General features: G+C 42.7%; 1 protein-coding gene across 36 annotated transcripts in view; it reads right to left on the reverse strand.

Moving 5' to 3' along the window:
• The window catches only part of Kcnma1 (potassium calcium-activated channel subfamily M alpha 1), a 710028-nt gene that overhangs the window by 151584 nt on the left and 540860 nt on the right, over positions 1–17584 (reverse strand). For all 36 annotated transcript variants that reach the window (XM_021202810.2, XM_021202821.2, XM_021202818.2 and 33 more), the window contains exons 15-16: positions 13030–13139; positions 1434–1502 (exon numbers count right to left, since the gene is read on the reverse strand). In XM_021202810.2, coding sequence (XP_021058469.1) covers positions 1434–1502; positions 13030–13139 — 179 coding nt within the window. The remainder of the gene's footprint in view (positions 1–1433; positions 1503–13029; positions 13140–17584) is intronic.

Consider the following 17584-nt stretch of genomic DNA (forward strand, 5'->3'; position numbering starts at 1 on the left):
GCTCAAAAGAACAGAAAACCAAAAAAACAAAAAACAAAAAAACCAAGGACCCATAGTTTCTCCTCCACATTCATGGGTCCCGGTGAAGCTGGGTATAAAGAGGAACAAAGAGTGACCCCAGAAAATTCCACTTTAATTGTTAAAGACAAGTGGCTGGACCTCTCTTGTGCTCAAACAATACTGTAATATTATTTACTTTGCCAACATGGAAAAGAAAAACATATCCTTTCCATACATGTACTTTTAAAATTGCTGCCACCATGTTGTACACATGGCCACCAAATCTACCATTTTATCTTCCGTTGTCTGGTTGATTTGGATTTTTCAGAGGAATGCAGCATCCAATCAGATTGACTATGGACAATCTGATCTTACAGTTAAAGGAAGAGACAACATAGTATCTGCTTGCTTGTGAACTAGCGTTTGTCTTGTTTTGTTTTTGTCACAGATACACACTTAGAAATGGGATTATGTGTGTGTATGTGTGTGTGTATGTGTGTGTGTGATCATTCATCAAGATCATGAAAACTCCTTAAATGATGCTAGCAAGACCTAGCAAGTGTTGCCCTGTATTGCGTTCAGTTATAAAGGTGTGTGTTGAGGTGGGCTGCCCTCTGCCCTTGTGAACACGGAGGAGCAAAGGCCTCTTTAGAGCACAGACAGGGCCTGGATACATCATTTCAGAGAACAAAAGCCACACTATCTTTTAACCAGCTCTCTTTCTTCCAAAACTATGAGTAAGAGTCAAGGATCAAAGATCACCTGTGTTATCAATACTGCACGTAGGACCCCCTCGACTGGATTCCTTGTTCATACAATGCTGCCATCAACCAGCAGTAAGGTCATGTATTGACTGGGATGTTATCTGTTTCAGCCAGACCCCGTCCCTCATCAGTCTGATTTGCACATCATTAACGGAAAAATAAATAAATAACGAGAGCTCCTGCCTCAGAGCTCCTCTCTCCTGGCTAATTTACATGAAGCTGATATTCTGCCACCTGGATATGGGCTGCGGTGGGAGAAACACATATGGTACACAATAGGATGCTTGCAATTTGGCTATTGAGGGAGCTGGCACCTCCCATCACAGCTCTACTGCAGGCTGCTGTAAGGAAGGCCAGAGGCCACCTGCTTTTTGCTTACAGCAGTAAAAGGGGCTTCAAGAGAGAATCTGCTCCTGCTTTCTTGTATAGAAGGCATAGCAGAGTGGGTAGCGCTACGGAGGATGGCTCTCTCCTCTCCTCCTCTTCTCCAGGGTAATTGTGTCTGGATGCCCAGTGGGACATGGGATGACAGAAGCTTCCATGCCTTGAAATGTATTGCAGGGTCAGGGAGGTGCTGCGTTGGGTTCCAAGCAAATAAATCATATTCAAGAAAGAGATCATGGACGAACCTTCCCAGGACGTACACTTCCAACTCGAATAGCAACTTACCGGCTCTCTCTGTTGGCAGACTTGTACTCAATGGCTATCATCAGGAGCTTAAGCTTCACAAAACACAGCCTGCAAGGAGAAGGAAAGGCCTCCCAGTCAGTGCTTCCTGATAGCAGAGCCACGTAACAAACTTACCGAGGAACTTCCAGTCCCCTAACATGGTCATTATCCAGGGGATCCTCTGTCTACCGCCAAGTGCCAAAGGCAGGGCCAGTAAAGTGACACCTCCCCGTATCCCCCATTAAACCTGATTCCCCACAAGTGATAAGTGCAAATTGGGCTCTGGTCTGGATGTCTAGACAGAGACCCCAAGCAGAGATTTGTGTCTGGGGATTTACACCCGCCAGATTCATTAGTTACTCGGTTGGGTTGTAAAATGTTAACTATGGCGGGGGCGGGGGGTACTTGGAGCAGTGCAACCTGTTATTTGGATTCCATTTCGGTCTTTTGTACAAATGGCCTATATTGTTGTTCAGAGCAGACCCCTGTGTGCTTGGAATGATGGCAATAATACTTAGCCTCCGTCTAAGTGCCCAGCACACGACTACAGCTTTGTCACTCCTGGCTCCATCCAAGCTGTCTCACCTCATCTGCCCACAGTTCTGGGCTGCAGAGCAGACTGCTTCTTGCAGGCTTGTTCCTGCTTCTCTGGCTTCACTCTCGTATCCCCTCTGCACCCCAATATTTCCTCTTCTCTTTTCTTGCCAACCATCTTCCCAGGTCATATCTTGTCTATTCTCTGACCAGTATTCTAACTACTGCTTCCTTTTCAGATTTATTTCCAAAACCTCTCTAGCTTCTTTCCTGTAGGCAAATCTTTTAGCTCCTAGCTAAGTTTACACTGGCTGTGGCTGCTTCTCATAGTTTTGGGTATCTGAACATTCTCTCCTTAGCCACAGAAACATCTTCAAGACGTTTGGAGTTTCTCCACAGTGCACAATGAATGGAGTCACTAACAGAGAGGAACTCCATAAGGAGATAAATTCTACTCACAGTGTCTCAACTCCAAGTAAATAAAAAGAGTTGTCATAACATGCTTGTGCAGAAAAAGATTCAAGGTAGTGCTATTTATGTGGAGTAGAAAATTTTTAAAAAATGAATTTTGAAAATTGTTTTAAGATGTTAAGGCCACAAAGAACAAGATATAAACCTGAATTCATATAGTATGATTTAGATTAAGATGCGTATTGACTATTTAAAGAGATAGGAGCTCACATGAACTAAAAATGAACCATATATATATTATGCATCACGTATTTCTATAATAAGCATTATGGTATATTTTAGGAGATTTTAAAAAAACAAAACTTTACTCAATGCTAATGACAATTGAACCCTGGCTATTTAGTCTCAGCACAGCAAAGGGAAAGAGCTATTAGGTCAAAGGGTAAGGCCTTTCTTGATGGCTCTACTGACTTCTCCACACCCTCCTAAGTGGGAGATACCGCCCTCCATCGATAGCTCTGTTTGACTGCTGCTAAAACTAAGACCGAGAACACCCACACAGCCCATGCAATGGTTAAGTATTAGGCCTCTGGCTGACCCTGGGAGGGAGATACATCTTCCCCTCCAGTGAAGTGTGTTTTTCATTGGGAAAGAACAACTATAAGCCAATATATATGTGAATCAATAATAAATTTCTAGGCCATGACAAATGTAGAAATTGTTTTAACTTGTGAGAATAAAGTCTAATTGGGAAATGGGTGTGCCAGTTTGTGGGGGATTAAGAGGACCACCCTGAAGATGCAGAGAGCACCAGAGATGAGATGAGAATGAGAAGGTTTGGGGAAAGGAATTTCTGGGGTCAGGTGTGGGGTAAAAATGGCAAGAACAAAAGTCCTGAGGCAGGAAAATGGTCTGAATATTTGATAACCAGACACAGAGCCTATAAAACTGGCATTGAAAGAACAAGGCAAGACAAGTCATGAGCGGGTCAGAAGGCAAGATGGGTAAAAGGCCACGAGGGCTCTGTCAGCCCTGTCAAGGTATATGTTGCTTATTCTAAGTAAAAGAGAGACATGGAGTTGATTTGACTTGTGTGTAGATATACGTGTGTGTGTGTGGGGGGGGTACATGTGCACATTGTAGAGACCTGCTTGAGGACTGCTCCTGGGATATTGATTTTTGAGACAAGGTCTCTCAGTTGAAGATCACCAATTCTGCCCAACTGTCTGGTGGGTGAGATTCCGCGATCCTCCTGTCTCAGCCGCCCCAGCGTTAAGATTGCAAATGCACAGAGACCAAACCTGGCTTTCACACAGATGCTGAGGACTGAATTTGGGTCTTCATGCTTGCAGTGTGCATTTTACCAGCTAAACCTTCTCATTCCCTGTAGTTAGTCTACAATGAAGAATTGACTTGGGCCGGAGAGATGGCTCAGCAGTTAAGAGCACTGACTGCTTTATTCTAGAGGTCCTGAGTTCAAATCCCAGCAACCACACGATGGCTCACGACCATCTGTAATGAGATCTGATGCCTTCTTCTGGTGTGTCTGAAGACAGCTATGGTGTACTTATATATAATAAATACATCTTTGAAAAGAATGAAATGACTTAGTGAGATCTGCTAGGCATAGAGATATTCTCTTTAGAAAATAAGATCAACTGTTTTTTCTTACATGAGAGGTCCTAGCTCCTTAATATTGCTTTTGACAATCAGGCTTTAGAGGAACACTTCCATACAGTGTATCTGGGCTCTCCCTGTGATTTTTAAGGCTGGTTCCTGCCAGTGGTGCAATGACCTAGACTTTGAGGTGGTTGTGCAGAATAATTCTGAAACACTAATCCAAGCATCACCACCTATAGCAAGAAGCATCACCACCTATAGCAGGGAAAGGGTCTTCTTAGTTGATGTTCCATAGCACTCCGTTAACTCCTTGTATAGCTGTTCCTCCTGGAGTTTAAACTGTTTTAAGAAGTCATATCCCTTATTCATTGCTTATTGAAGAAAATTACTGGATGAATCTAAACAGTATAAAAAAAAAATTCAGTAAGGAAGCTGATCTCAGCAGGGATCATGCAAAATTACTTTGCTTGTATTCTGTGGACCACTGCCATTCTTATCTTGGACACTGGTAGTTCATGGGATCCAAGTTCTTCATTGTTGGTACAGACTTAACCCTACTGGTGAGAAGAGAAAGGCTTGCTGTGAAGGGTGCATTCGGTTGCCTTGCAGCATTTCAGCTAAGGTCAAAATTAGATTTTATTCCTTCGTAAGGTAATCCAATGCAGGCAGTCTTGTGCCCTGAGTTACAGATGGCTACAAGCTGCTACATGAGTGCTGGGGATCAAACGGAGGCCCTCCAGAAGACCAGAGCCTCCTTCTATAGAAGACAAACTGAAGTCCGAGGAGGGAAAATCCACAGGCTCAAACGGCTTTTGCATTTAGAAATGTAAGTGTGGAGGCTCAGTCTCCACGTGGTATGTGATGTTGCTGCTCAAAGGATGAGCAGAGGAAGCCAAACATGCAATTGGCCCACACTATTTGGCCAGCACAGTATTCCTTCAAATACTGGAAATAGACATCAACATGTGATTTCATAAAGCTAGTTTCTCAGCTTTCCTTGGCAAACCAAATATGGTCACACTGGAGCCATCCTTCATAGAGCTAAAAGAGACTCCTCGGGGGGACACTTTCTCCAGTGTCCCACAGTGCCCACCCCTTCCCTTCCTACTACTCAGTCTTCCTTCCCTCTCCATTTTTACTGATGTCTGCCTCTGTATGCATCTATATTTTAAATATTGCTTGAACAGGTATCTCCATTCCTCCCCCTTTCTCATCTCGTGGCATTTCCATCTATATAGAACTTGTATAGAATTGGGAAACCCAATCAGGGCTGGGGAAAGAATGAGAAAAAAAAAAGCCAGAAAGCCTTCACAGCATAACAAATAAGATAAGCCAGCTGTAAGTTAGTAAGAGTCTAATTCTTAGTTTCCAAAAAGAAGCCTCCCAATATGTCCAGAGTGGGAATTTGTCACTGGTTGCGAAAACTACAGGGGAATAAAAATGACCCCCCCCTTTTTTCCTCCAAGAGGGGAAAATGCCACTTGTCACAAAAAGGTCTTAAACCAGAAATCTGCAATAAAACTGTTGTAATAACAAGTTAGATTGCTTCCCTTATAATTATTAAGTTGAGGTCTACCAAATTTGACTATGCCATTACACAAAGCCCCCTTTCTTTTATTACCAGCATCATCTGTTAACTATAGTATTTTCAACCCAGATGTTCCTGAACAAAGGCTCTCAAGAATTAGAGTCCAGCTGTCTCTAACTACCCAGAGAGAAATAAATTGTCCCTGCCATTAAATCAGTCCCCTTGACTGCAAAGATTACTTGCTGGTGTGAATTAAGCATAGAAACCTGTCATGGAGTTTGCACCTTCCAGTATGCTTACAAACTGGAGACAAAGATGGGGCTTAGAGCAAAGGACTGCCACCAGGAAAGTGTCAGACAAAAAGAAAGAGCAGCTTCTAAACTGTCTAAACCCGCCCAGCCTTCTAAACCCAGCTCCCCTTCAGCTACTCAGAGGCCCAGGAACCTCAGGATAGCTCCCATAATCACCACAGAAGTGGTGCAGACACTGTGTCCTGGAAAATAAGGGGCTAGAGTAGAAAATAACCACACGTAACTTTAATTGGAAACGATGGCTTCTGGAGAGAAGAAGATCTACTTAAAATATATTTTTTTAAACAGCAAGATTTGTAATACTGAGCACAAAGAAAATAGTAATTTTGGACTATTAGTGGAGATGACTACATTTCTTTGTAGTTTTGATAAGGATGTATGGAACAGTTTTCAGAACATACCTACTCTCAAATACAGACACGTCTATCCATGCCCAGCACATAGGAACACACACACACACACACACACACACACACACACACACACACCAAGCACAGTGCCTTTCTTCCCTAACAGACCTAAGACATTTAAACTTGAAAAAAATACTTTAATTCTTTGATGGGAGCAGTTAGATCTTTCCTAAAGTGCTAACAAATGCCCTTTGGGGAAAGTTTTACTGCCCTTCTTCCCCTGAAACACACACCACAGTGTGTGGGCTTACACTGCACACTCAGCTACCAGGTAAGATCCGTTCCAACTAGATTCTTTGCCTGATGCCTCTATCCAGAATTCCAAACCTTTATTAGCCTCTACAACCTTGCATGCAGGTTTCAGGGGCTGGGGGGTGGGGGGTATTGGCAGTGGTTTATCTAATGGTTCAGAAAGAACTAACTGCCACCTTCGCAATTCCTGTAGCAGAAGTAGTCACCAATGTGACACTCACATCTATGTCCATATATGTTCAACCCTATTTACAAAATTCCCAACATACGCAACTGGGTAGCACCATCACTGACAGGGAGCAAAATTAAGGCAAGATTTAAGTTTTTACCTAAGTTCTGTTGGCACAAGTTTTTCTGAAGTTAGGCTACGTGAGTTTACCATGGAACAAGTGGACTTGTCTGGTCTCTGTTCCACTCTAGGATTAGATCTTTTTAAAACACTCAATGGAATTATAGAACTCAAGTTGGCACTGGGCAAGAGACCTTACTTTACCTACACTGTACCCATTTTTGATTTTCTTCATGTGGCTTCTTTTGAAAAATCTGTCCACACAAGATGACACAGAGAGTCCAATTTTCTGAATCCCAAGCATAAAGAAAGCAGGTGGATAAATGAGAAAATGGAGAGTTCTCCTTCCCCAGAATCTTCTTCATTGCCTGAAACCAGTACAGTAGCATCCAGACTTTGCAGCCAGAATTGGGGGGCTGAACTATTGCAGCCAGAATTGGGGGCTGAACTGCCCTGCAACACAACCCACTGCATTTCCCCAAGTTGCTCAAGCACTAACTGCCCAGCATCAAAGCTGAATCTTAACTGCTCCATCGGCTGCAGAGAGACAGAGAGAGACACATCGTATTTTAAACACACCTCTTGTCCTAATCCCCTCTGAGCTGTAAAACCTCACACAATTAAGCTTTTATATTTTGCAAGTGATGAATGACTGATTAATAGGCTCGCTGTGAGACTCCAGACCTGGAACTCTGTGTTCTTGCCAACCTGATTGCTGAACCGGCTTTCTTTCAGGTCATCCTGCCCACCTTCTCCCACCCCCACCTACCTGGGCATCCTCATCTTTGCTAACTCTCACAGTGAAACTGCTTTCACTATTGCTTCCCAAAGCATCACATGTCAAACTGTAGCTGATGTGCCTCTTTCCCCCCATCTACAGGGTTATTATCAGAAAACCTCAAAGGAACATGTGCGTTTTGAAAACTGCCTATGGTGCTGTGAGGCCCAGCTTCTCTATTCCCTGGGGACTTTCCCCTTTCCCATCATCTGAACCTACGCTTCTTTTAGGATCAGCTCTATAAAACAACATCTTCTCTGGGAATGTTTCCTTGGTGTATAGGAAGCCTTGAGATCCCCCAACACCTACACCCCAGCTGTATGCACTCACCCATGATGTGAAGGTGTTAGAGCTCCCTGACTACCGGCATGAGCTCCCTCAGCCCAAGTTCAAACTCTGAAGACAGCACTAAAGGGGAAACAAATTCTTTACTTGGTGTTCAAAAGAGTTGTCATCAAGTTTCCATGTTTAATAGTTAATCAAATCTAAGAAAACAAAGTTGATGCAGTGGTGAAAATATTCCAATTCATCACATTTCTGTCCTATTGATTTGTAACTAATAATAACTGGAGAAATTTACTAACCAATAAAAGTAAAGGAAACGGGAACTGCCATCGTGTATATTCCCTCTCTCCCTCCCTTCCTTCCTTCCTGCTTATAGTTGATGAGAATGGGGTGGGGGGAGACAGAGGCAAGTGATAGGGAAGATCAGTAATAAGTACTAAGACACGGGGAACCTGAGGAACCTCACCACGTGCACCACATCTTGTTTGTTTGTTTTGTTTTGTTATTCGAGACAGGGTTTCTCTATATAGCCCTGGCTGTCCTGGAACTCACTCTGTAGACCAGGCTGGCCTCAAACTCAGAAATCCACCTGCCTCTGCCTCCTGAGTGCTGGGACTAAAGGCGTGTGCCACCACGCCTGGCTTCATGCACCACATCTAAGGCCAGACATCTGGTGCTACCACAGGAAAAGTACAAAGAATCTTAACTCAGCAAGTGGCTGACCTGAGGGCCCGACTTCAGTCCTTTGTCACTACATTCAATATGTTACACAGTGTCATGCTGCTCAAAGAATAAGATCATTTAAGTTCAACTGCAGCTTCAATACTCTAACCTTGCTGGAGGCTTGAGACTGGTCATCTGCATTTTTGCACGCCCTTGCTGGAAAAGGAGCAGAAGGAGAAGGGGAGGAAGCAGGTGGTTGCTGGTATTTTAGATCCCAAAGGTGACGCTGAAGAGGAAGTTGATGCGAAAGCTCTGATCTTTTTTTCAAAGTTAAGTTTCTGCTACTATATAGAAATATGGGTGTAGGTACCTACCAAGAAGAAGAGGGCAGTAGACCCTCAGGTGCTGGACTTACAGGTGGTTGTGAGCTGCTGGAGGGAGCACTGAGAACTGAACTCTGACCTTCTGCAAGAGCAGCAAGCGCCCTAGGGCTAGCCGCTGAGCCACCTCTCCAGCTCCCAAAGGCCCAGATCTTAACATAAGCTTGCAAGATGAGAATCCACCTGTGATTCTCTGATTTGCCTGAGTGATGATGGGGCTCAAAGCAGGCAGCAGAGCCTATTGGACAGAGGGTGGGATGGGGTGGGGTGGGGTGGGGTGGGGTGTGGGGAGGACGGAGCAGCTTCCCATCCTCAGATCGCCTCACTTGTTCATTTAAAAATAAATAATTAGTGCGCATTTTTTAAAGCCTTACTCCAGAGTTTAGCATCTGGAGATGAAGTATGGATATCATTTTATACGTTTCCCAGAAAAGCATTAATGAGCCAGCCTTCGACTGTCACCGACTCTAACCTGGTCCTAGTTGCACGAGACTGGAGGAGCTTCAGAACCCTGGTTCTGTCCTTTGTTTTCAACGTAGTTTTGGAAAGGTTCCCTGAGTCTCAATATTTCAAGCTAAGGGATCTCTCATGTACAGCATGAGGTGTTTATATTACTCAACACCCCTAGCCCTTTCAGAATAAACATCACTTCATTGTTTGAGACGATGCAGTGGTAGGTTAGGTAGGACTGTGAATTTTGTCTAAATGAGCATCTGACTTGGGGACGTTGCCGTGGCCACCCTTTGGTCACACATAAGGTAGAATCAAAGGGCTGCAACTGTGGCTGGGATCTAATTCTGCACCCTGGAGAGCCCTCGGCTTGAAGAAGTTAGTTTGGGGACCTCTGCCTCTCCAGCACTGCCCCCACCCTTTCCATTTTCTTCAGAGTCGACCTTCAATTTCACCTGCTACCAGCCCCTTCTCCTTTCGTAGGATGACTGTCAGCTTTTTGAGAAAACTCTGGGTTCTCTTGAGCACCAATACCACCTGCTGGGTGGCATGCTGCCAGCCTAGGGGAAGGGGAAATTTATTTCTTTCCATGCTTTGCAACATCATTGGTTGCATATTGTTTTAGTGTGGTACGTAATTATGGAAACCACTCTGAAAATCTGTATATTTTATCTGTGCTTTATTATACCCAGAATATTCCCCAATTCTTTTCCGTCTCCACAAACCGGCTTAAAATATATTTGGGCGTCCTTTATGTCATCTTGAAATTGAATAGCCAATTCTTACAGTAATGAAAATACTTACGCGGCAGCCTGGTGATATACAACACTACACTCTAATTACGGCTGCGCTTTAATTAACCTGAATTGAAGAGTGTTATCATTAAACTGCTGGTAACTTTGAGTTATGGCTTTTCTTTAATTTAAAGTAGAAAACACAGATAATTAAGCCTCAAGATAATCAAATGCTTGAAGAGAGCTTCAATGTTTTGGGTTGTTCCTAAATCTCATTAAATGTCCTTTCTTTATTGATCACTTCCACCTCTGCCGAATTGCTGCATTAAAGGAATAATAGCACTAAGCTGAACACATTCTCACTCACATCAGAAGTGTGTTTTTTTTTTCTTCCCATCCAGACACTTTACTGAACAAATACTAAATTCTCTGACAACAAGGTAGGTCTAAAATAGCTTTTCCCTCATTAGAACACGCTCTAAAGATGAGTATCGATCAAGGGAAATAATTCATATTTTACTGGTGTTGTGCCTGACTCTCGTGCTCCCAAGGAAGCTGCCTTGGAGCTCTTAGCTTTCCCACCTTCCTCTTCCTCCCTGCACCTGGAAAAAGTCAACGCTTCTGAAAACTAATGGTGAGAACTGCTCCCCCTAGAGGCTGGAACTGGGACACACAGCCACTGCATGACTGCAGACTCTGGAGTAGTCATAGAAGGCTAATGGAGACCCCCAAGGCTGCAAGCAGGTGGGGTCGACCTGGGTCGTTCAGGTCATTCCATCCTGGTTTAAGAGAAAGCATATCCAGCCCTTCCATTAAAACAAGTGGGATTCGGTTAGTGTTCAGCAGAAACATGGACTCTATGTGGCCAACTCTGATTTTAAAGAAAGTACTCAGGTTTTGTTTTGTTTTGTTTTGTTTTGTTTGTGTGAAATACCATGGTTCAGAAATCCTGGTAACTAGCCTTGAACAAATTAAACCATGCCAAATCCACAGGTTCAGTAGACCCTGATAATATAGGGGTTGAAGTCCTTGCCAGAAGAAGAAGAAGAAGAAGAAGAAGAAGAAGAAGAAGAAGAAGAAGAAGAAGAAGAAGAAGAAGAAGAAGAAGAAGAAGAAGAAGAAGAANAGAAGAAGAAGAAGAAGAAGAAGAAGAAGAAGAAGAAGAAGAAGAAGAAGAAGAAGAAGAAGAAGAAGAAGAAGAAGAAAGACTTCCATCCCCTCTCCCTAGGAGCAAAGGAAGAAGGAAAGTGGAGAGGCAGGAAGTGACAGAGAACTTCACTGGAGCTTTCCTGTCAGGCTCAATACGAGGTAAATCAGGAACATTAATGGCTAAGAGAGCTTCCAAACTTCCCAGCTCGAATCCCTAACATTATAGGGCCCTGCTCTGGGTGCTGCCAACTTGGCCCCGATGCTCTCAGATCACCCCTGTCTTGACCATAGAGGGCTTCAAGAGCCTGCTTTAAAAGCCAGCTTCTTCTGTTTTCCTAGGAAGTTCTGACTTCTCTTCACTTCCCATTGGAAGCAGCCTGAGCTACAGAGGAGGACAGCCTCCCAGCATCTCCCAAGGCTTAACCTCACCCTGGCAGAAAGGGAAATCATTCTCCTGGAGGGTGCTCAGGGGAGTTACAATAGGGCTTCCATTTCCACAAAAGAACTCCTTCGGAGAGAATCAATTACCTGCTCACTTTTCCAGTCCATTTAGCATTTAAACTATCGCTTAGAGACAGGGTGAGAAATTTCTGTAAACAACCAAACCATTTTGGAGTGCTTGGGGGGTTTGGGTTCAGGGACTGGCAGAGAACACCTGCTGCGTTCTCTGACAGGAATCCCCCCCCCCTTCTGCATAGAGAACAGAACAAGAGTCACAAAGCCCCTAACTTTCCTTCACTAGGAAGGGCTCTCAGGCTTGATTTAGCACCTTTAGACTTCTAGAATCCCAGCAGCTAGGCTTGGCTGGTAAGTAGATGGCATAAAGCTGTGGCTCTTCTCCTGCAGCTCAGATCCATCTGTTTCTTGCCAGCTTTTATCAGTGAGAGCATTTACTGACTTTTGCTAAGGTGTCAGGTACTAGTAGGTCAGGCTTAGAGGTCCACCACTTTCAGAGTTGCTGTTTTCATGGGGAACACACCCCTTGTTCCTTTGTTTGATTTTTCTTCAATCCAGAGATGCTAAGTGGTAAATCTGGGGTCCTATCACGCCTCAAGGTGGATACCTAGAACTCCGGAGAGCAGGATGCTTGCTCTTCCAGGGGTCCAGGGTACGCCCTGCTGCAGGTGCCCTGTGAACCATTTCAGGTTCTTACTATTTGAGTACAGATGTGCTCAAAAAAGCCCTTTCCCAGGCCTCCTCCTGTGTGCTTGGTGCACGGTTCCTCACCAAGTAGCAAACATGCTTTGAACGTCTATGGACTTGATCAGAAAGACTTTAGTAGAGGATAACATTCATTTATCCTGGAACTGGCAAGATTTGCTTTTTGTCTCTATTAAAGGCAGATAGGGACTGAGTGTGAGGCCCTGGGTTCAATGCCTAGTACCACAGACAGACAGACAGACATAGATGAAATGAAACAATGCAAAACCAGGACTGCATGAGTTTGTGCCACCTTTTAAAGGCTTCTACCTCATAGTGGTGTTACTTAAGATGTGCAGGCAAATTGCACACATTGTAAGTTTGTATAAATCAGGTTTCATCGCAAGATTTTCAGACCTAGGGGATAAAGTGGAGCCAGCACAAAACCCAAAGGCAGGAACATAATCAGGACGTGCATTGTTGCTCACAGATATGCAGTACTGAGCCCACAAGGACCCCTCAATGAGTGTCAAGTTTCCTGACCAGTGTGAGCAGAGGTGGGAGGTGCAGATAAACATCCAGTGAATGTTCACTTACTCACAAACAGTAGACCCATTAAACATCCCCAAGGTGCAAAAAGCATCCAGTGAATGGTCACTTACTCACAAACAGTAGGGAAGGACAGACCCACGAAGGCACTGGAGAGATATTCTGTGTACATTTCATTGGAGACTCCTTCCAAGTAGTATTTCTGCCATGTGTCTTCCTCAATCTAAGAGAAAAGTACACAGGAAGAGGGTTTAAAGTATAGACAAACTCTGACAGAGGGGAGCTGGAGAGACAAATGCAATAGTGACACAATGACCTCTTGGTGGTAACCTCAGCAGCTGGCGACATCACCATAGCACCCACCGGGAGCTTCCAGGGACCCCAAACACAATTGAATTCAGGTAGATTTCCCTCAAAACACTGCCTTGCTTTAAAAAAAAAAATTAATTACATGTGTGTGACTCTGTGTGTGTGTGTGTGTGTGTGTGTGTGTGTGTGTGTGAGAGAGAGAGAGAGAGAGAGAGAGAGAGAGAGAGAGAGAAACTGTGTGCGTTTCTGTCTGTGTCTTTGTGAGAATATGGACATGTGTATATGTGTGTATGACTGTGTTTATGTGTGTCTGCATTTGGATGAGAGATTGGACATGTGTGTTTGTGACCATGTGTGTATCTGTCTGTGTGAGAGTATATACCTTGTATATATGGGTATGTATGTGTGTGTGTGTCCTTCTGTCTCTGTCTGTGTGAGAATATGGTCATGTGTGTATGTGTGTATATGTATATGTTTGTGTATGTGTGTGACTGTGTCTTTCTCTTGTGTCTGTGTGAGAGTATGGGGATGTGTGTATGTGTGTCTATGCCTCTGTGTCTCTGTCTGTGCCTGTGTGAGAGTATGGACATGTGTGTATGTGTGTATATGTGTATGTTTGATTGTGTATGTGTATGTGCTTATGTGTGTAATTATGTATGTCTTTCTGTCTGTGTCTGTGTGAGAGTAAAGGCATGTATGTATGTGGGTCCTTGTGTAGAAGATGGTATTGGATACTGCAGTGCTGGAGTTACAGGCATTTGAGGACTACATACCTTTTGTGAGTCTTACATCCAAATTCTTGTCCTCAGGATTATGTAGCAAACACTCTTAATGACCAAAAGAGGTCTCTAAGTCCTTGCTTTGCTGTGAACCTGCATGATTTCTAAGGCTAAGGGTATGTGGAACCCACCCGCAATAATGAACAAATCTGTGTTAACTGATACAAATTTCTGGAGAACGATTTTGCAGGCATTTTCAAAATTCATAGAACCAAATACTCTTTTATGCAGGTCTCCCATTTTTACATATCTATTGTAAAGAAACAAACTATTTAAACAGGTAAGCTAAAGCTGGGGGTGTAGGTTTGTGCCACTCTTGAAACTCATTTCTACATCCTAAGCACATAAACATACTTTTTTGATTCATGAGAGATCATAAATAAGCACAGGTCATGTGAAATTTTAGAATCAATGAGAGATTACAATGACATTTTTATCTGTTTTGTTTGTTTATTAGTTTGGTTTTTTCTGTATATGTGTGTGAGAGAGCGTGAATGCCACATGGACATGGGTACCAATGGAGGTCAGAAGAAGGCATCAGATCTGCTGGAGTTACGGGGAGTTGTGAGCCAGACAGTGTGGGTCCTGAAAACTGAACTCAAGTCGTATGGAAGGGCAGCAAGTGTTCTTAACTGCACGGTCATTTGCCCTGTGGTGATTTTATTTTTAAAAGTTATATCTGCTTTTATATTTATACGGCTATATGAAAAAGTCTAGAAGCATTTATAGCAGATCAGTAGCAACTGTTTTTGAGTGGCAACTAGTTTTTAAAATAGATAATGTATTATCTGAAGACTTTTAGATACATATATGCACATGTGCACACACATCTGCCCACATACTATGTATTACATTTCATTTACATATTCCTACTTTGGGGAAGCATTTATTTCTTAGCTGTTCTAGCCACAGGAAGTAGCTCTTAACAGTTTGTTGTTCTCTTCTTATGCTGTGAGGAATTCTGACCATGACTGATCCATGACTGATGGTCAGTTAACTGAGGGAAACTGAAACATCGGGGTGTGGAGGAGATGTGGGGAGCCTGGGAAAGAGCAGCAGCTTCAACCATGTGGTTATGCCCTGGCCATCAGATCTAGAATAAAAACTCAGGGAGTGAATGGGATGCTCCTTCCCTCATGGGCTTCAGGCTCAGCCTGGGACCATAAGTTAACCTCCTTGGAAGGAGCTGCTCTGTCTGCCTGGATGTCAGGTGTTAGCTACACAGAGCTTGGTGGAAGAATAGTTTACCCAAAGGTGTAAGAGTTCTACCTATTTTTTTAAGAGACATTTTAATTAAAGCATTTTTTGTTATTTAATACATTTTATCAGTTCTTGGAGAATATCATATAATGTATTTTTAACCATAGTCAAGCCCCTTCTACAAGTCTTACCAGATCTACCCCTCTTACCTACCTAACTTTGTTTCTTCTATTTTTCTTTTTTAAAACTCATCAAGTCCCCTTTGTACGGCCCACATATTCTTAGATGAGTGTTCATCTACTGGAGGATGGTTGACCTACCAGGATTGTCACCTGGTAGTACCTATACCTGGCAGTTGACCTATCAGGTAGCCACACATTAATGCAAACTGATGCTCCCTCTCACAACAGCTATCAATTGTCAATATCCCCTTAGCTAGGGATGAAACTTTATGCCCATCTCCTGTCTTCATGCTGGGATTTTTGTCTGCTTTGTGCTTGTACAGCTCTCTAATAATATATTGGATATTTTTTCTATTTTAAATATTACAAGTGATTTTCAAACATACTGACAATATAAACTTTATCTTAACATTACTGGTACTGTTCAATTAATACGGGTTTCATATTGATCACTTAATTACGAAAATTGGTTGGATGCCTCTGTGTATAATGAATTAATAGTTAATCAATAAATTTGGTAAGTAAGTAGAAACAGTTTCTTTATCGAATAACAATATTGCTATGCTTTTGTTAAACTTAGCAAAAATATTTCATTGATTTATTCTCTCAGTAAGTATTTACTGGATATGTTCTATATTTTAAGACTTATTCTAGAGGCTGATTAGATCTAATTTTAAATTTGTGTTTATTTTCCCACATTTTTCCTGATATTGGAGAGAGTGCTATGTTACCTGGCTAGGATATAAACAACCACCCTACTAGATGCATCTGCCTCTCATTGATTCTCCTTTCCTCTCCCCAGAGGTTTGTCTCTGTGGCAAACATGCAGTGTTTGTGGACTGAAAGCCAAACAACCGAGAAAAACGTTCCAAACATTCTATGAAACAATAATCCCTCTTCCGCATCCATATGTACATTCTCAGGTGGTATCTACAATGCTGAACACAGTAGCATCAAATCAGCTGTACAAATTGTAAGGAGTTTAAAATTCATTGTCCTGACTCTTTAAGACTTTCATATCTTTGGAGCAATTTGCACATGCACAGCCTACAATGGCTTTTTAAGATTTCTAATCAATCCTTTACACACATAGGCACACACACATACTCATATAAAACTGCTAATTTAATTATACTAATATCTTTTCAGAAAGACATACAGTTAGTAGGTATGTAAACTATTATAGTCACTATGGAAAACAGTGGAACAGTCCTTGGATTCCAAATAGGATTGCTATACAAGCAGCAATTCCACTCCTGAATACACAACTAGAGAAAATGGGAAGGGGTCAGAATAGCATTATTTATGACAGCTTAGATTCTGAAAAGACCCAGGTGTCTATAGAAGGATGTACAGACCCACAAAGGCATGTTGGTTAGCCTTCTCAAGAAAAGAAGTTCTGGCACCAATTACAGTATGAATAAACCTTGACAACATATGCTAAAACATACCACAGTCACAAAAGGCAAATATTGGTGGTGGGTCCCAGTTACTTGAGATTCATGTCTGAAATTCACAGAAGTGGGTGGTGCAAAGGGCACAGCTGAGGTTAGGGAAAGTTGTTGCTTTTATGGCACAAAGAGTCAATTTTTCAAGATGAGAAGAATTCTAAAGATGGGTGGTGGTATCAGTTTCGTAGCCATGCAAATGTACTTCATGCCAATGAGTTATGTGCTTCTGATTATAATTGATGCTAATACTCTTTAATGCCTAAACATGAGGATGTCAAACCATGCTAAAGAAAGAACATGAAGAAGGGAATCCTATGACAAGAGCCAGGGTTGGGAACCAGCACTGTTGCCATCAGGATCTCATTCTTGACTCTCCTTGACTCCTCAGGCCTTGAAATGTCCATTTAAAGAATTCAGAGGAGATAACTGGGTGCTATGCAAAGAATAAATAGAGATTAGAGAGCATTCTCAAAAGCCAAGGGCTAATAAAGGCTAACGGAACCATTGTGTTCATCTGCATCTTAGGAAGGCTACATGCTGTGGCTAAAGAGCTTTCTTCTGCTCCTGTGATTGGCAGGACCATGTGGGTTAACTTGTACAGAATGCATAGTAAGTATACAGCCTTGTCTTTTACCAGAATGCCTCCTCTGACTTGATGGCAGGTCAGAACATCATGTCAGAAGGCACCCCAAATCAAACTTAGATCACATTTGTTACAATTTGAGACTGGTCTTAAACAGCTCCAAA

The sequence above is a fragment of the Mus pahari genome, chromosome 8 (genome assembly GCF_900095145.1).
Source record: "Mus pahari chromosome 8, PAHARI_EIJ_v1.1, whole genome shotgun sequence".
In the NCBI taxonomy this organism is placed as follows: domain Eukaryota; kingdom Metazoa; phylum Chordata; class Mammalia; order Rodentia; family Muridae; genus Mus; species Mus pahari.